This window comes from Anas platyrhynchos, chromosome Z (genome assembly GCF_047663525.1).
Source record: "Anas platyrhynchos isolate ZD024472 breed Pekin duck chromosome Z, IASCAAS_PekinDuck_T2T, whole genome shotgun sequence".
In the NCBI taxonomy this organism is placed as follows: domain Eukaryota; kingdom Metazoa; phylum Chordata; class Aves; order Anseriformes; family Anatidae; genus Anas; species Anas platyrhynchos.
The window spans coordinates 49,438,452-49,457,365 of NC_092621.1; the positions used below are offsets into that span (position 1 = coordinate 49,438,452).

The 18,914-nt window shown below is 40.2% G+C and overlaps 2 protein-coding genes across 5 annotated transcripts in view; one reads left to right on the forward strand and one right to left on the reverse strand.

Moving 5' to 3' along the window:
• The window catches only part of LYRM7 (LYR motif containing 7), an 85,418-nt gene extending 71,348 nt beyond the window's left edge, over positions 1-14,070 (reverse strand). Inside the window, exons 1-5 of one of the 4 annotated variants that reach the window (XM_038170340.2) lie at positions 13,919-14,064; positions 11,709-11,781; positions 10,212-10,282; positions 7,708-7,789; positions 1,902-2,575 (exon numbers count right to left, since the gene is read on the reverse strand). In XM_038170340.2, coding sequence (XP_038026268.2) covers positions 2,499-2,575; positions 7,708-7,789; positions 10,212-10,282; positions 11,709-11,781; positions 13,919-14,038 — 423 coding nt within the window. In that variant the 5' untranslated portion in view covers positions 14,039-14,064 and the 3' untranslated portion in view covers positions 1,902-2,498. The other 3 variants (XM_038170341.2, XM_038170338.2, XR_005261608.2) reach the window with 3 other exon arrangements.
• A 1,199-nt stretch (positions 14,071-15,269) lies between these two features.
• HINT1 (histidine triad nucleotide binding protein 1) lies at positions 15,270-18,526 on the forward strand. The gene is given in 3 exon segments (NM_001310809.1): positions 15,270-15,400; positions 17,277-17,381; positions 18,194-18,526. Coding segments are annotated over 3 exon segments (381 nt in total). The 5' UTR covers positions 15,270-15,289; the 3' UTR covers positions 18,359-18,526.
• The last annotated feature ends 388 nt before the right edge of the window (positions 18,527-18,914 follow it).

Here is an 18,914-nt window from a genome sequence, read left to right on the forward strand (position 1 = left end):
TCAAACTCTGACTAAGCATGTGGCTACCTTGAATAGACCCGAAACCAGCCTTTAAACCAGCTAATCCACAAACAACTAATAGGACCATCACTCTTTTACTTTAGTAGTCTTTTGTCTATCAGTTAAATTTTCTTCATCTCAGCACTTGAAAATTCAGTTCATCTCTGCTGCCAATGAACCCAGGACAGCAGGAACGTGGAATGCTAATATCCAGAACCATAAATATACTACACAGTAGTGTAAGGAAAATTGTTCCTATGACCATTGATTTCTGTCAACTTTTTTGATCATATTCTTTATTTTCAGCAGCTGTGTACATTATTCTTGTAACACATTCTGTATTTTTGCTGAGTTTTCAGGATGTAGGCAAAATGAAACAACTGCCTGTTGAATTCTAGATTTGCTATTTCCATTGCTGTTCATGTGTCAATTCATACGAAAGATTAAAACCTAATAAACACATAACAGCACAGCAATAGCAAAGTAGTAGTCACATGCAAATCCCTTCTCCACTTGCAGTTTCTTCAAACATCACGCGAAAACACTGCCATCTACTGTTAGCATCACTGAGTTTTTCAATACATAGTTTGCATGGTAATGGGCAATACTATTTTACATCATTATCAAAAGAATAAAGACCTCCCAACACACAGTTTTATGAAATCAATCTGAAAGGTAACATCATTAATACACAGTTTCTCTACCCTAAAGGGATGGCTCTACCAGAGAAGAATTGTCTCCTAGTTTCAGTATGGCACAGGATCTGTACCTTAATGGCTAGATATTTTGTCCTTCTTGCCAAAACACAACTAAATTATTTCTACTTAAAAACTAGTCACTTTGCATATGGTAATGTTCTGTTTTGTCTCCTAATTGCAGATGTAACTACCTTCTATTCTTTCTCCCTTGCTTATTCCTCTCTTAAGCTCCTTAAGTAAAAAAGGCAAGTTCCAGAGGGATGGAAAACCAAAGTATAATACAGCTTGTCCTTTTGAAAGTGACACCAAGAGTTTACAACAGCACATCTGCTACAGACCAACACATCTGTTTTGTACTGCAGCCTCCAGACCACAGCAAACAGAAAGAACAGCAGGCATTTCATTCTATCTCCAATCGTTTGTGTGCTAACTTCTAGCTATGATGCACAAAACATCAGTGCAGTTGAAAGAGGGTTACTGACATGTATTTACTGGTGGCTATGCTGCACATGGCAGCTGGAGGCAATAGTTTCAAAAAAAGAAGAACTTGCCCTGTTGCCACACTATGTGAGGGCAAGATTTGATTCAAGCACTGTTTTTTTTATTTTTTTGTTTTACACAGTCCATGTTGGAAAATACAGGAGATATATGAGATACTGACATCTTTGATACTCATGAAGTAAGTTAATTTGGATCTAAAATAGTGTAGTATGTTAGTATTTGGCTACCTCTTTCCTGCGTGTTACTACACTTACATCCTAACGCAATACCTGCTACTGATTTAACAGAAGATTCTGTGTACCACTGTATGGCTGGCTCCAATTAAAATGGAAGTGAACAAAATTCTGTGGTGAGTTCAGTGAGTAACAAATGAGTTTTCTTAAATAAATAAATAAATAAATAAAATAATTGATAAGGGCTTAGTAAAACAACATAAATTCAGTCTAGGCAAGTCAGGTCACTTGCAACTAAGTAACAAGACACTTGCCTTTGGAAAATGCCTCATTATGTTACTATAATACTGTAATCACAAGATAAACAAAAACAAAATTACTCACAGACCCTGATATCTACAGCAATATCCTGACGTGAGGTTATGGTTAAATTCTCTTATTCTACTGTCAACCACAAACTCAAACCCTGCCAACTCCGATTGTTCAAAGGTGCAAGCCAGAAGAAAAACATTACACACGCTTTCCCATCTGCAACACCAGAATAATTTATTCAACCTTAAGAAGTCTCAAACATTACAGTGTTTTAGTGTACAGTTAACAACAACTTCAGAAATCATGCTTTTGGGTCAAAGCATAAACTTAAAGGTAAGCTCCACAAGATAGTTTTTCAGTAGTTCAAAGCAGTATATGATTGATGATAAACTTATAAATATCAGGATTAAGAACTGCATTTCACTTGCATTTAGTTTCCAAAAACTCTGGATTGCTAGGAAACAATCTCTGTCTGATAAGTATCATAATTAAAAACTTCCTGGATGAAGTAACACAATTCAGCAGTACATACATAACACACACACACACACATATATATATATGGTTATGTATGCTTTTTTTTTTTTTTAAGGGAACTGTGTGTCTCAAGCTTCTGTGGAAATATTAGTATCTTCCACAACAGAAGTCCACGATGATATCATAAACAGTAAAACTGGTGGTTTGGTTTTAGTCCATGTTCTTGGCAATAATAATAAAATTTAAAACTTGAAAAACAGTTAAGATAGGTATCTACTGCTGCTTTTCACGTCTTATAACCAGATATTATCATACTGGGGAGAAGGGCATACTCTCCTCAGGATTCACGCTTTTTTGTTGGTTTATCAAGGTAAGGAGTATTGTCTTGCAGCAGATCCTTCCTGGGTATGAGCACTGTTAAAAAAAAAACAACAACAAAACACAAAAACAAAACACAGAACTATTAGAAATAACATCTTATGGCAAATATTACCTAAAATCATAAAGTTGATTTAACATTTACAAATAAAAAATCATGTTAGTAAAATAAGAATTAAACTTCTGGTACACACACAAGCAGCATCATGGTAACTATCTAAGACAAAATGATACTGCTTTTACCTTCTGCTAGATAGACTATTTCCATATTTCCTTCACCTTTTTACTTTTAGTAACACTGAAAATATTTTAATACCATTAATAATTCATAAAAAATGTCAAACTGTTGCAATAGCTTTTAACAAGAGGGAGAATGGCAATTTTAACACTCCTGAGTCAGATTATGTTTACAGCAACAATTCCCAAAGTTAAGACTAAATTTGGCATAGCCCTCCACTTCAACCTCCTGAAATCTAATCTGTAACAATCATTTTGTCACAGCTGCTTTAAAGGACAACAGAAAAGAAAGCATCAAATGACAATTATGCCTGCTATATCCTCACAGAACTGCATGAGGTCAGTGTTTGTCTAAATACACATCACTTTAACCTGTTTCTGATCAGTTCTTGCCTTTTAGCTCTTAGAAATCAGCCCGTCCTTGCTTCCTGAGGGGAAAGAGCTGTGTTGTGTCAGATTTGCTCAAGCAGTACAAACTAAAGCACAAATAAATCATAATGCTGTACTTTGACTAAGTCAGACATCAGCTAAGCATATAGCAAACCTGTACAAACGTACGTGTGTGCACGTGTGCAATGACAAACATTCTGTCCCAAGTACAGATACCCCGTGTACTGTAAGAAAGAAAATTGATTTCCTTAAGGTTATGTTCTTTTTGCCTTTGTGGACTGTCAGCAATCCACTAAATAACTTTCTAAGACCTTGAAATAAACTTGCAATTCTGTTTCTCTTACAGAGAAAAGACTGATAATTAATCTTATGTCAAGTCATATCACAGCTGGAACAGATAACAGAAAATAAAAAAGACAGAATTTGATGTGAAGCACTGAAAAACACTAAGTACAAACAGATAGTGACTGAAAGAACTTTTAAACCTTCCTTAAATAAGCTAAGTTTTGAACATATGCTATGCACTCTGCACATCAAAAGAATCAGAACATGTAGCATGTGTGACGTGTTATTAAAATGCAAACTCTACTTGTACCATTAGAAGTTAAAATGAAAAGAATAGAATTGAACATGCTGGGTAACATAACTCATACTGGATCATTTGGGGAAAAAAAAAAAAAAAAAAGAAAAGTTGTCTAATGGGACTAACAAGCTCTTAAATGAAAATGTCTTATCTCTAGAGAGGAAAGCTCAACCTAATTTACCAGTAAATAGAAACTTGACTACACACTGCAGTCCCAAATTCTTTTTGGAAAGTGTAACATTGCCCTGTGCACTGTTTCTAAAGTTATGACAGCACACAATGGTATCATTTGATTAGGGAAAATGTTCCCATTACCAATCAATATTTGTTCTCACTGTCTAAGACCAGAAATGTAGGATTGCAGAGAAAGAAAAACAGCAAATGTAACTAAATCATATATTGTCAGCTCAAATACAAAAAGTTAGAGTCAAAAGATTATAAACTCAGTTAAGGAAACAAACGGCAGCAATAGGCTTCTGAAACATACTTTGTCTAGTTTCTTGTTCCCCTCTCTTCTTTCATGTGACGGAACAAATGACTTCAAACACCCTTCCCCCCCCCCTTTTTTTTTTTTGATGAAGCAAGAAAAATAATCAGTAATTAATTATTACTAAGTTTATACAGTCCAAGTGATTAAGGATCAGAAGATTGACCTTACTCTACTAGAGCTTTTTAAATCAAAGGTGTATTGGAAATGAATACCTGTTCAATTTACTACTTAAGTGGACTCATACACCTACAGAGGCACTTCCCTCTGTAAATTGGCTTGCAGGTATCAAAAAGCAAAGGGGAGTAAAAAGAAGGTGATTATTTTCATCATGTACATGCTTGCTTTAAGTTAAAAGACAGCACAGTTAATAAGCCAAAAGATACCACTTCCTTAAAGATGCAAGTGTTCTAAGCACTGTTTTTACAGACAAAACTCTGCTTGCAATGTCAGAAAGGAAAAATAAAACTAAGAAGCCCTCTAGACAGCTATCCATGGACAGAACTGACAGTTAAAGTCCCACTTCCAACTTTTTCCTTTTTTTAATCTTAGACATTTCTTCTTTACAAAGAGGCAAAGATGGAAACAGCAGTACGACATACTCTAAAAAATGGAGCAGCAATGGAAACCACACTCAGTATAGGCACATACCCCACTAATCATGCTACTCAGCATAAACTGTTACCAAACTGTGGTGACAATCACTTCAACTCCCTTAAAATTCTGGATATGGTTTCAGGAAATTTCTAATGGCACACTCTCTACTACCAGTGACATTAATACTATAGTAAAAGCTATACTAGAATTGCCTCTATCACAGTCCTATCTGACTAATCAAAGCTGGATTCTTAGGAAAGACACAAATACACTAGAAACCTGCTCAAACAGTGGTACTTAGGAACTAATGTTTTGTTACTGATCAATTTACCGCGGTATAAATGTCTGTATATTCTCTCTGGAAGGAAATTTGCTTTTACTCTTTCTACTACAATATCAAACTGTACATCTAGTTTCATTTCTGCTTTTTTGTATTTTGACTAATAACATGCTTCTGGCCACAAGGATATTTTTTCATTGCCATGACCTTTATGAATTACTGTGTAAAATTAAAAATGATTTTTTTGTATTAGGTGTAAACGTGAATTCCAGCTTCACTGAATACTCTCTGTATAATTAAATTGTACAACTAGGAATATCTACCCACTCTTGACATTTCTAATAGCGTTCATTCTTATTCTGGGAACTTTTAACATAATGCTCTGCACTTTTCTAGCATTCCTGATCTTTTACTTATGACTCACTACCTGTCAAGATTAAATATTTCTCACTTCAATATATATATTCCAAACACACACAAAACACATGGCTCTCAAACTGTGTTGGCTGTTTTGAAATTACTATTTTATTCTTATTACAGAAATATCAAGCATAGCAAGAAGCAGAGCTTAGACCTATCCAAAACATACAGAGAAAAAATTAATAGGCAAGTAACTGCATAATGACATCCTTTGTGTTCATAAGGTCAAATACACCCTGTAGCATTTCTTGCTAGATGACAAAGTTTTCTTGGCTAGTACTAGACTCTGAAAGACCTCCATCTACCATGAAAACTTTGTCATCACCTTTTCTCCAAGCAGTCTGTAAAATCAGGCAGGGGCAATTCTATTACTGTATTCTTATGATGTTACAGGGGACAGTGCTGAAAGCTCTGCTAAGGTCAAAAGAGACGACAATCAATGCTCTTCCCATGCCCACTTCCTTTAAAAACCTAAGTTTTGAACATATGCTATGCACTCAGTACATCAAAAGAATCAGAACATGTAGCATGTGTGATGTGTTATTAAAACGTAAACTCTACTTGTACCATTAGAAATTAAAATGAATGCACGTGACAGCCAAAAATGAAATATGCCAGGTTTTCCCATAGCCTGATGACTGCAGTTAGCTCTGATGCCCTCCTCACCTGAACACATGCAGGAGAACTGGAAAGAATGCAAAGAAGAGTAACAGAATGATCGCAAGCATTCAGTTGTTTTTTCACAGAGAAGCTGTTCCATAGATGACGAAAATAAACCAAAGGCAACAAGGGGCTTAAAAACCCATGAGAAGCTTGGTGAAAATGGATAGTGATTCATAAGCAGGACTTCGCTCAAAACGCACTACAGTAAGCAATTCTCCATGCAAACCATAGTAAATTCTCTGATAAAAACATCTAGATGCAAGAAATTTGCATGGGATGATGGAAGCAAGTCCACGATAAAGAAATTCCCTGAGGATAACTAAAACAGAAACCATCCCTGGCTCTGGAGGTGCTGTCAGCTGTAAACACCTGGAAGATATGAAATGCACTTGCTTTGTTCCTACTCTTCTACTGCCATCTGCCCAGGATCATTGTAGAATCATTCCCAACACAGTCTAGACATATTTTTGCCCTTCATCATTACAGTTATTCTAGTGTTAAATACTTTACCAAACATAAACCTGAAAATAATCACAAAGATGTACAAACACCACTAACTTATAGAATGGCTTGGGTTGGAAGGGACCTCAAAGATCATCCAATTCCAACTCCACTGCCGTAGACAGGGACACCTCCCACTAGATCAGGTTGCTCAGGGCCTCATCTAACCTGGTCTTAATCACCTCCAGGGATGGGGCATCCACAATCTCTCAGGGCAACCTCAGACTGTGCCTCACCACTCTCTGAGTAAAGAATTTCCTCCTAAACAGAAGAAAAATGAAATGATGCATACACCTGAAGACTTCTCCTATAATCCACCACACAGCTGTTTGGTGTAAACTGAACCTACTATTTCTCTTCTGTCTGCCTACGTGATAAGAGGACTTCCAAATCAGGAGTCAGTATTTCAGAACTGGATAGGCCTTTCCATCAAGGGCATCATTGTGTGGCATATTCCAATGAAGAATCTGAAACTTACGTTGTCAGAAAACAGGTTTTGGATAGAAAACAATCCTCTACAAAAAAGCTATTCTATAGGCAGCATACACACTGCATTTGTTAATTTTCCTCACACAGCTTCTACGTATTTGGCAGAGCAAAAACCTAGAGAAATTGTGGTTAATTCCTTCAGACAGACACTGACCAATTAGCCAGTACATGCAACTTGACTTGCTAACTAATTGCGGTCGCTCCTAATGGTTAAGGTACCAACTAAAACTTACTTTTCTCCACGAGGGCATTAAAGACAGTTTGTGCATCTCTTCTACCAGCTTCCATATTACAAAACAAAACAAAACAACAACAAACAAAACCAAAAAGCAACTGTGTAGAAAATGCATATCTTTGAAACTTCTACTGGTTAAATTATACTGTACTATACTGTATAGGCAGAGAAACGAACAAGAGGCAGACATCTGCCCTCTCTATCCCTCTAATAAATGCATATAAAACTTGAAAACTAAGCAAACTACAACATTTTTAAACATCTTTAAACAAGCAGCATTACTCACATATTTTGTCGGAATCTGTGTGAACTGCCTGAATAACAGAAGTTCTGAGGATCACTTCAACATCTGAAGCTATTTTCAGAAGCTAGTAAAGGAAAAAATAAAAGAGCAATTTAAACAATACATAATTATTCCTGAAGGTATTTTCTACACTGGAGAGCTATTCAAATACCCAAGTCAGTCAGTTCTATTATTCAGTAAGCTACCTACTATCTATACAGAGCTTTCACTTTGGAGGTCATGGAGTACCAATGAGCTGACATGCAGGCTACAGCATGAGAGGAAGGAAACGAGCTCAGTAGCATACAACAGTATAAAATCTATACACCCAATTAAAACTGCAAAGGAATAAAATATAATGCAATTACCACAAAAAGTAGCTCTTTTCCAATGATCGCAGGTATCAGTGAATGCCTCAATTGCATAATTCAAGTACCCTTTAACGAAAGCACAAGCTGTCTCTTTTAACATTCCTGCTCTTGAAATAAGGACACAAACATAGGGGCAAAATGTAACAAGAACACTGAGGGTTAATGAAAAAAACATAGAGGACCATGATTAGCAAAGGCATTAATATTTGGCAAAAAGCCCAGAATTCCTTCCCTCATCAAAAGGATAAACAGAGTAATCCTTGCCAATTTTGCTGAGCAATTACCAGAACTGTAGTACTTGTTTGCACGATACCTTCGTCAGAAATAAATGAATTAGCACAAGTGAGTCGCTCTGGGAGACATGCCTACACTAGGAAGTAGCGCGTACCAACAGGAGAGGATTTTTGCAAAGTACAAGTAGGAGCTGAGGACTTGGCATCTGCACAAAATTTCTATGCACCCTCTCCCTTTTAAAGGGTTTGGACTAGGTATCTCTGGTTCCCCCTTTGCAATGAGGATTAGCAGCCAGACTGCATGCTCTTGAAGCATACCTTCCATTTCAGCTTCATCTTAAAGGAATTCTCCTGCACTCTGAGACTGCTTCCCAAAAGAAGCCAAATCACAGTAAGTGGAGACAACCACGGTAACTTTAAATGTGCACTCCTGTTCTGAACTAAAATACTGCTGTAGATGCAGCTGCATCTCACATTCTCCTATCACAGACAGTAACTCCTACCTCCTTATGTCACTACATACTTTTATATATGATGTCATATTAGAAGATATTGCAGTTTTCAACTCTGGAAAAGTAATGAACAGTGGTTGCTCATCATTTACTTTTGTTAGTTGAACAGTAATTCCCCTGGTGTTTATTAAAGTAATTTTCCAGATTCTTAAAAGTCTTGTAGGTCATTTGATTCGGTTCTTCTGCATTCAAGTCACTACAGTATATGTATAACACCCAGCTTCTATGGTGTTCTAGGATACTGCAGTTCTGATGAAAGTCAAGAATTTCTTCCACTGACTTCTTTAAATCAATGTATCAACTAAGCCAGATTTAAGAAGTTACATATGTATTTTGTTGGTTGCCACTCCTAACAAATATAGATTTAAAAACTACAGGAAGTATTTTTTCTGTACACCTATCACACACAGAACATACAATTTAACAAAGCAGGTACCTGGAACATAAACACAGAAATATTAATTCTAGAGCCTGACAACAAGCAGAAATGCTATAAAGTTTGAAAGATTTAGACTTATTTCTGCAAGGGACAGAAGGAAGCACATTCTTACAACACATTATTATCTGCGTTAGAGCTACACACTAGCACCCAGTGAAACTGGAGATGTAGCCCCTTACAAGGCTTACTGAAAATGTCTAAATTATTCTTCCAAATAGATAGTAATAACTAGAAATAACTAATAGAGAAGTTTCATTTCACACCTCAGTGAAATTTAAAAGAATTACTCAGTAAAATGTGTTAAAATGACTGAACAAAGGTAATGCAATGCTCTATTCCTTTCAATGCACCATGAGGAAAGAAGCAAGAACAAAAACAGCCAATAAGGCCCAATAGTATAAATGTAACTCTCTGAGTTACAATAGTCCTGACCATTTGCCTGTTCTCTACCTCCTACAAAAGAAGCCACCTCATTTGTGATCAAATGAGGGATCAAATCAGGGATCAAATAACTTCTTGTCTCTGCCAATAACTGTGCAGATTATTTAAACCTTCTCTCTCTTTCTGTGCTTCTCTGCACAACAAACTAAACAGGTAAACTTAAGTGAACAAAGCTCAGGTGTATTATAAGGAAAGCAAATATTTTCATGAAAAATAGCAACATAAAACACTACACTAATATTGTTCTAAGTTTCAAAATAAGCATATTGAAATACCAGAAGAAGCCTTCTCTCTATATATTGTTGTAAGTGCGAAATTCTATGATATCCTATATATAAAAAAGATCTGTGGAAAAGCCTTTTCTGACTCACCTGGCTTTTGTAATGACTCAGTAAGCATTTGTATTGATTTAGAGATCTTTTAAGTAAAGGCTCCCCTTTTATCGGTATTTTTATTTAAACTGGAAAAACAAACAAACAAACAAACAAAAACCATGCAAACAAATGAATACCTCATTTATTTTCTCTTCAGATGTCTCATTTTGGTTGTTTTTGAATTCTTCATTTATCTTTTGTCTTGCAGCTAAATAAAATAAGCAAAGTAAATAAAGCATGAACAAAGTCATAATCGTGTATTTGTCACTGTCAAGGCTCACAATCCTACAACCATTATATTTGCCTTGGGGTTGTTAACCTGACTTACGTCTACTTCCCTTTGGCTACCTACTCCTTTCCCTTAAAAGAAAGGTATCATTCCCTTCCTGGTGCACTCAGTCCAAAGTCTTAATACAAGATTTCCATGGACTTCAGGTGATGTCATATTTTGAGTTGACTGATGCAGCAGTGAAATACAGTGCTTTGATTGCTCATCTAGCATTATGAGCTTTAAAAAGAACTGACATACAGAGGCCATTACTAAAATGTCAGTTACTGTAGAAGCAGTATTTATCCCCTGAAGGCAGCCATACATAAAGAGGATAAACTCCAGCACTTAAACGTGCTCTGGTTGGACTGAAGAGAAGGAAAGAGGGAAAAAAAGCTAAAAAAAAAAATCCCAGAAGACCACCACAGTTCAATAAAAAGAGATGATTTCCTTAAGAAGCTTGAATCTAAATGTCGATTTTTTATTTCAATTTAAAGGATGTCTGTTTATGGACACAAACAGGTTTCCCCAATAATTGTCTATAAAATGTGGAAAGGAATCATTTAACGAAAGATAATTAAGAGTTTTCTCTTTGTATGTTGTTTTGCCTACTCCTTAAGCTTCTTCTCTCTTACAAAATATGTACATACACATTTCACAAAAGAATGAAAACATCTGAACATAAATTCTCCCCTCTCCAACTATTTTTCATAAAATGTCATTGATATATCCTCCCTCACAACAGCAGCATTGTTTATGTTAACAAGTCAATAGAAATAAAGAACATTCATGGCTTCATATTGCTTGTCTTCTCTGTATGCTATCACAACAAACAAGAAATGGAAAAAAAAATCCCCAAATTTCCAAAAATGGGAAAAAGAATACAGAGAAAGAACAGAATACAGTTGCTATTTCTCTTGAAAAGACTGTTTGGATGAGACAGGAAGATTACTACTGAAATTACAGTTGCTTAAAATAGACATAGGCCAATACTGAGAACAAAAGAAGTACTCCCATCTCCTTCCCTCGCATTTTTGGCTCTTGCATCACATACTCACTGGTCTTGAGAGAAGAATTAGCACAGCTAAACACAAACAGGAGCTGCAGAATTGGCTTGAGTCAATACTATGCATTATCACCTCCTCTGGAAAAGGGAGTATTATTAGGTCCCTTCATCACTTTTACACTCCTAGTAAAAAGAGCACAGGTGCAGCAGCATCCCTGTAACATTAACAAAGAAGCCCTATCAAGTCTCCGCAGACACGGCAATGACTGTAAGCATCTATCTTACTCAGGCATATAACATGCAGAGAAGAAGTTCCACAGAAAGGTAGGTAAGCATCCACCACACAAAAATCAATCTTACCTTCGAGGGCTCTGGTATCATTTTTAAAAACTTCTTGCCGGGTTCTGTGTAGCAATTTAAAAAGCTTCAAAACCTGTCAATACAACATCAATAAGATTAGCTTGTTTGCCAGCAAGATTCTTAGTTAAAACAAGCACGTTGCAATTAACAGTGTTGTGGCTTTCACATTGCTGCCTTTTAGTACAACATCTGGTATGAAATCAGTATCTGAAACACTTGACTTCAACTCCTGATCAAACAACTTGCAGCCAAAGCAGATGTAAGGAATTAAAATTCCTAGATGGTTCTAGATGCAACAAATCAATCTGAGATGCTAGAGAGTACTAGCAATACACTTCTAAGTAATCATTTGGCATGGTGGGGATATAATACTGAAAATATTTTCTTGCAAACATATTGATTGTGCCAATATCAAATACAAACAACAGAACAAGAATACCTGTGCAACGACTTTCATGGTTACATTACTGGATATTCTCCAATTAAAAAAAAAAAAAAAGAGAGAGATAAAGTATTCTCACACTTAAAAGCCATCGTAAAGAAAGTGAACTTTCAAAGGATCTCAAAATGGTATATTAATTAGAAAAAGTATTTTTAATTTCTCCCTGTAATACATGGTTATAACCTTCTACAGGTAATGGCGCAAAACCCCCAAAAATGAAGTATTTCTCTAAATGTAACTGTCAGATCCGTAAATTCAAAAAATCATTAAAAACAACCACTTTAAAGTCTAGGATTTACAATGTAGAGAAGACAGATCTCACTATGGATGTAAAGCAAAAATATTGATAATCACTGCTCACAGGCATATAATTTGGGCTGTTTATTCACACAGATTGTCATGAATTACAGAAACCCTCTGAACCTCCTGACCTTGTGTCCACCTGTGACAAGTACCAAAAGAAAAGCCCATTTTAAGGTGACACCTTTTAAAGCTACTTCTAGCACTTCTCTTACGCTGAGGCACCACTAGAAGGCACAATTCTCAGTATCTCACAATGAACTTGAACTGTTCTCTCACAATCAGTACTCCACAAATTTCTCTGAAGGAAACAGAGGAAACACAGGTCTATAGCTGAGAAATGCCTCTCTTACATCATTGTGCTTCGTATCTGTAAGCAAGCCTACCCTCTGGAGGTTAAAGGCCCATGGTGGAACAGCAGCCAATAAATACATCCTAGCAGGGCCCAGGAAAAAGTGCTGTCTCTTCTTTCAGTCTTTCAGTGACAGAGAAAGAAGCAGCAAGCATCTCTGAATGCTTTTACTTCCACCAGATGTCAAGACATTTTTAGATTTTTAATCTAAGCTCTCATCCCTCTGCTCAGCTGTTCTCTTGGGTACATTTTAAGGTAATTCGTCCAGAGACACAGGAACAGAAAAAGACAGAGGAGATGAGAGAAAAGCTATGAAACAGTAAGAACCTTCAAACCGTTTAGCAGTGCTTCCATAAATTTATTGCTATTAAGGGACACCTTACAAAACCCAGCAAGTTCAAACCTCGCTTCACCTCATGGAGTGGAGCACTTTATAATTCCTGAGTAAGTACCCTGTTGTCGAGGATACAGTACATATGAGACCAGAGAACGTGGACTCTGCTGACTCCTTTTCACTTCCATGCCCTTAAAAATTCACAGCCAACAAAAAACATTCCCTAGGTGGCTGAAATCATGGGAAATAAACCAATGCTGTGGAGATTCTGTGAGGAAGTTTCTTCATCTGTTGATGCATTTTAGGCGATTTGACTATGCTATTTGGACAGAGATCTTTTACTGTATCAGCTCCACATTCTTCCACTACCTTTGCAAATAACACGATTGCCATCGCAAACAGCTTTGAGTCAAACGCGGTGACACCAGAGGACGCATTTTATGACTATTTCGGATTCTTGGATGAACATTTCTCTCCACCTGGTCAGTTCCTCACCACACCGAGTCCCGCCAGGGTCACCTCAGGCAGCCTGGGGGCAGCGATGGGTTCACCCTTCCTCACCCCACAGCCCCACCCCAACACCCGGCACCAGGCTGCAGAGCGGTACCGAGGGGCTCCCATTCCCCCGGGAGACCCCTGTGAGAGGCTCTGACCCCCTCCGCCCCCATTTTCCCCCCTGCGCCACGATCTGCCACGTTAACGCCTTTTAACGCCCCTCCGACCCCGCACCCGTCCCCAGCGCCCGGTGCCCGGTCCCCGCCGCGCATGCGCGCCGCGCTCACCCGGCCGCGGCTCGCCATGGCGCCGCCCGGCTCTGAGGCCGCGGGGCGGAGGCGGAAGGGGCGCGGGGCCGGGGCGGGACCGGGAGCGGGAGGCTGCGGGGAGGTGCCCGCCCCCTGCATCGCGAGGGGAAATGTCCTATCCTAACACCAGCTGTTGTGCACAGCAGTAAAGCTCTGAAAACTCTTAAAAAAAAAAAAAAAAAAAAAAAAAAAGCTCTTAAAACCAGCTCCAGCCCCCCCCAGCCCTGTCCGGCCTGGTTCTGGTCAGGCTGCACCAGGTTCAGGTTCTGGCACTGCCATGGCTCCCTGACGGCCCTGTCCCACTCAGCCACCTCCCGGCTTGATGGGTGCATCACAGATACCCCCAGAGGCCTTCAGCCAGCGATGTGTGCTGGGTGTTCGTGGTGAGACCTGCAGGGCTGGCCTCTGTGAGCAGAGCCCAGCAGCTGCCCCATGTCAGAGCAGAGCCAGCTCCAGATGGCTCCAAAAGGGACCTGCTGCTGGCCAGAGCTGAGCCAACAAGTGATGTTGTTTGCGCCTTTCTGAGAGCATATTTAAGAAAGGGAAAAGAACTGCTGCACCACAGCAGCTGGGAGAGAGGATTGTGAAAGCGTGAGAGAAGCAGCCCTGCAGCTCCCAAGAGAAGGGCCGCAGGAGGGCAGGAGGTGCTGCAGGCAGGCAGGCAGCAGCAGTTCCCCTGCGGGCTGTGCAGGGAGAGGCCCCTGGTGGAGCAGGCTGTCCCCCTGCAGCCCATGGGTCCCCCATGGAGCAGATCTCCACGCTGCAGCCCCCCCATGGGTGGAGGAGCCCCCGCTGGAGCAGGTGGATGTGGCCTGGAGGAGGCTGCGGCCCATGGAGAGCCCCCGCAGGAGCAGGCCCCGGGCCGGAGCTGCAGCCCGTGGAGAGGAGCCCCCGCAGGAGCAGGGGGTCTGGGGGGAGCTGCCCCCAGCCGAGGGGGACCCGTGCTGGAGCAGTACAGGGGAAGGTGGGTTTAGTTTGCTTTTAGTTTCTCACTTGTCTAATCTAATTTACTGATTATCACTAACACAATAACCTCCCAATGCCGAGTCAGCATTGCCGCTGATGGCGCGCACGAAGACGGCCACAGCGCCCCGCAGGTCCGCTGCACCCTCCCCCCGGCCGCACCCCCTCTCGGATCCCTCCGCGCCGCATGGCGCTCACGCTCCCGCAGCCCGTCGGGGCGAGGGGCGTGCCCGACCCCTAAAAGACAAGCGAACCTACCAATCAGGAGCCGGGATCGGCCGCGGCGCTGTGACAGCGGGCCAATGAGCGCCGCGGGGGGCGTGGCGGCGTGGCTGAGGCGCGTCGGGTCGGGTCGGTCCGGGCGGGCAGCGGGCAGGCGGTGCCGCCATGTCCGACGAGATCAGCAAGGCGCAGGCGGCGCGTCCCGGCGGCGACACCATCTTCGGGAAGATCATCCGCAAGGAGATCCCCGCCAACATCATCTACGAGGACGAGCAGGTGCCGCTCCGCTCCGTGCCGGGGCCGGGGCCGGGGCCGGGCCGGCCGCGGCTGGGTTAGGCCGGAGGCGCGGCCTGTGGCGGAGGGGCGGCCTGGGGGGGCAGCCGTTAGGCGCCGGGTGCCGTTAGGCGCTCGTGGAGAATTTGAATTTGAATTCGCTTCGTTAACTGTACTGAAACCTTCCTTCAGGGTTCCAGGGAGAAAATATCGATCGAAGGGTTTCCAGGTTGCAAGGAGAGGGTATTGATTAAAGGGAGACTTGTAATCATTAATCGGCAGGCAGAGAAAAATGTATCAAAAGTGCAAAGTCTCTCTGGAATAAAGCCTTATCGGCATTGATTTAGTCACATCTAAAATAAAAACAATTCAGCGAGGTGAGAATTGATTGACTGTGCAGTCAGGCCTTCTGCAGCTGCTTTGTTAGCTACTGCCTCTGCTGTCTGCCCCACAACAAATTATTTGCTGCTGGTGTTCAGCTCATTAAACTACCTGAGTCAGTTCATCGTTTGCATTCTCTCTGTGGCACCACTTGGAACAGAAAAATTGCTTAGGAGATGCTAAATCCGAAGTAAGATCTATGTGTAATTACTTGCACAATAGATTTACTTACCAGTTCCTTTTTTACCATGCTCCTCTGTTCAGGAGAAAAAAAAGCAGCTCACCAAGAGAGGTTTAAAACCAGACTTTTCCTTAGTGGTATTTTAAAATAGGACCCGTTGGAAGACAAGGTAACGCAGTGGCCTCTGTAAAGCATCAGTTTAACACTGTTTGTCTCAGTAGGATTGAAAAATCAGTAAAGTTGGAATTGCACAGGAAATTTGGTACTGATTCACAGATAAATGAAAGCATCTAGAAGGTGCACATTTTGAAGAACATCAAGCATGTATTCCAACTCAATCAGTACCTACTGCAAGTTTTGCTGTGAGGTGTGGTTGGTAAGTCAGAGATGCCCTCTCAGCAAGCAGTGGAGTGCATGCGCAGTGTGGGCATCTGTAGATGGTGGTGGCTGCAGCACTGGGACTGGATTCTACTGCCTCTATTTGCCTCAACAGCCATAGCTCCCTTTCCCTTTCTCCACCTATTGGAACTTCCTAATTTATTGTAAACATCTGTTTCTTTGTTTTGATTATGTTGCACGCTGAATCCTGCTTTTGGAGGTAAATGTTTGCATTGAGATTTATTTAATGTGGTTTAATGAGGTGTTGCGTGCGGTGTCTGAATTAATGTCGATACTTAAACAAACTTCGTTGGAAATGAACTACTTACTACGCACAGTTGTTGATGTTCCATAAGGGATATGTTTTCCTCAATTTGGGAATGTTTGAAGTAGGTCCACCCTTAATACAGTGTTTTGAAATAGTCTTTCTCTGAAATGCGTGGTGTTACTGAGAACAGAAATGTGATATGGCTTCGACTGCATAACTGCCTTGTCATCTCTGACCAAGGCAATATTCAGACGTTCATGGAATATGGTTAGCAACTGTTTGCAATTTATTTTACTGAACAGAGTGAAATCAGAGAGGGAAATAAGCTATAATGTACATTTTTTATAGATATGTATCCCATCAGCTCTTGTTAGTTGTTACGTGGAGATGACAAGTCACTAAGTTAATGGCTTGTTAACTTGTTGAGAAGACAACAGCTTTTAAGTAGCACGTTAAAAAATCATTGTTTGCTATTCATGTAAGCAGGTATTTCGTGTGTAGAAATCTGAGAAATTTGAGTAGTGTGTCACTAGAAAAACCCAGGTCTCTACTTAACGTTTAGGGTATCTGATAATCTGTGTAAGTGTGTTTTCAGTGGGGCGTGCTGATGTGCTTAAACTCTTACCTTTCTCTGAAGTAAATTGTTTTTCACCTGTGTGTTCTTCCTCTAGTGCCTTGCGTTCCATGATATCTCACCCCAAGCTCCAACGCATTTCCTCGTGATTCCTAAGAAGCCAATTGTCAGGTTATCTGAAGCAGAAGATTCTGATGAATCTGTAAGTACTGTTGAAGCTTTCTGCACACCAAACTGTACCTCTAAATATTTCAGAATTTAGTAGGTTCTCCCACTTTTCCTCTTGGCATTACAAAGAGGTAAAGTAGTTTTCTCACGTTATAATTATACATATATATATACATGTATATATATATATATAAAACACTAGATATTCCTTTGCTTCTGGCTTAGAATTGTAATGGAAGTAAGATTGTCCAGTAAAAGTACTGATTTAAAGCAAAAAAATCCCTGGGTATGGATTTGTAGTGCAAAATACATTGTTGTTTTAGAGTATAGTCTGATGTCTGTTTCTACTGTTTACAGTAAGTAGTACTTAAATACGGAGAACAGGGCTTGGGTTTTTTGGCAGATGAGAGGTCAGTAAAGGGAGATTAAACAGAGGGGTCCTGAATACTTCATCTTTAGCTATATACACTAAGTACAGAGATTTTTGTAAACCTTTACAAGGTAAGAAGTTTTTTTTTCACCTGAACCAGAAGTTTTTCCACCTGAACTACTTATGTTGCCTGAAGAAGTAAAAGGGGGCTTTAACCATGAGACAAATCTAGCTTCTGCATTACTTCTGTAGTCTGTTATCCGTAGCTCTTTTTTGCACCCCTCTATATTATGCTTAGTCAGTCTTTATAGCTTTGCTTGGAAAATATCAGTTGGCTGACAGCAGTTTGAAGAGCCGTGGCTGAATTTCTTAGAATTGGCTAACTGACCTCTCTGAATGGTTCTCTGCTCTCATTCCTTCCCTTCTTGCCCTCCCCCTTTTTTGTGTGTTTTGTTTTTTTTTTTTTTCTCCTCCAGCTTCTTGGGCATTTAATGATTGTTGGCAAGAAGTGTGCTGCTAACCTGGGCCTGACCAATGGATTCCGGATGGTTTTGAATGAAGGGCCTGAGGGTGGGCAGTCTGTCTATCATGTACACCTCCATATTCTGGGTGGTCGTCAGTTGGGCTGGCCTCCTGGCTAAGATTTTTGCACCACAAGAGATACCGCATGCATGCTAATCACTAGCAAATAGATTTGTTGCCCATCAATCTAGCCACTGCTAATGTCAATTTTTATGGGGATATGTGTCTATGAAAGGTAATAAATGCTCTGAACAACATTCGCACAATAAAGATTTAGCATGTGAGAATCATCTGTCTCGTGTGTCTTACTGATGGAATTGGTTCTGCAAGTTAAAATGTTGTCCCCCTGGAGTGTGAATGTGAGTGTGTTTCAGTCTGCTGTTAACAATGTTCTGTGGATAGCTATTTGCCCCGAAGATGCAACTGCTTAGCAGTCTTTCATGTCCTTTAGGAAGAAAACTTGGGCTTTTTGAGGGTGGTGTGTAAATATTCATAAGCTGCTGCTACAACTTCAAAAAAAGTATGTGAAATTACAAATATGCCATGCAAGGCCTGTTTCAGCAAAGTGCAGTGTGTTGGAAACCTGCCACTCCTTTCAGAGCACTCCCTCAGCCTTTGCTTTATAAGGCCCCTTTGATGTCATCCTTCTTTCTGTTGGGAAAGGATTAAGCAATA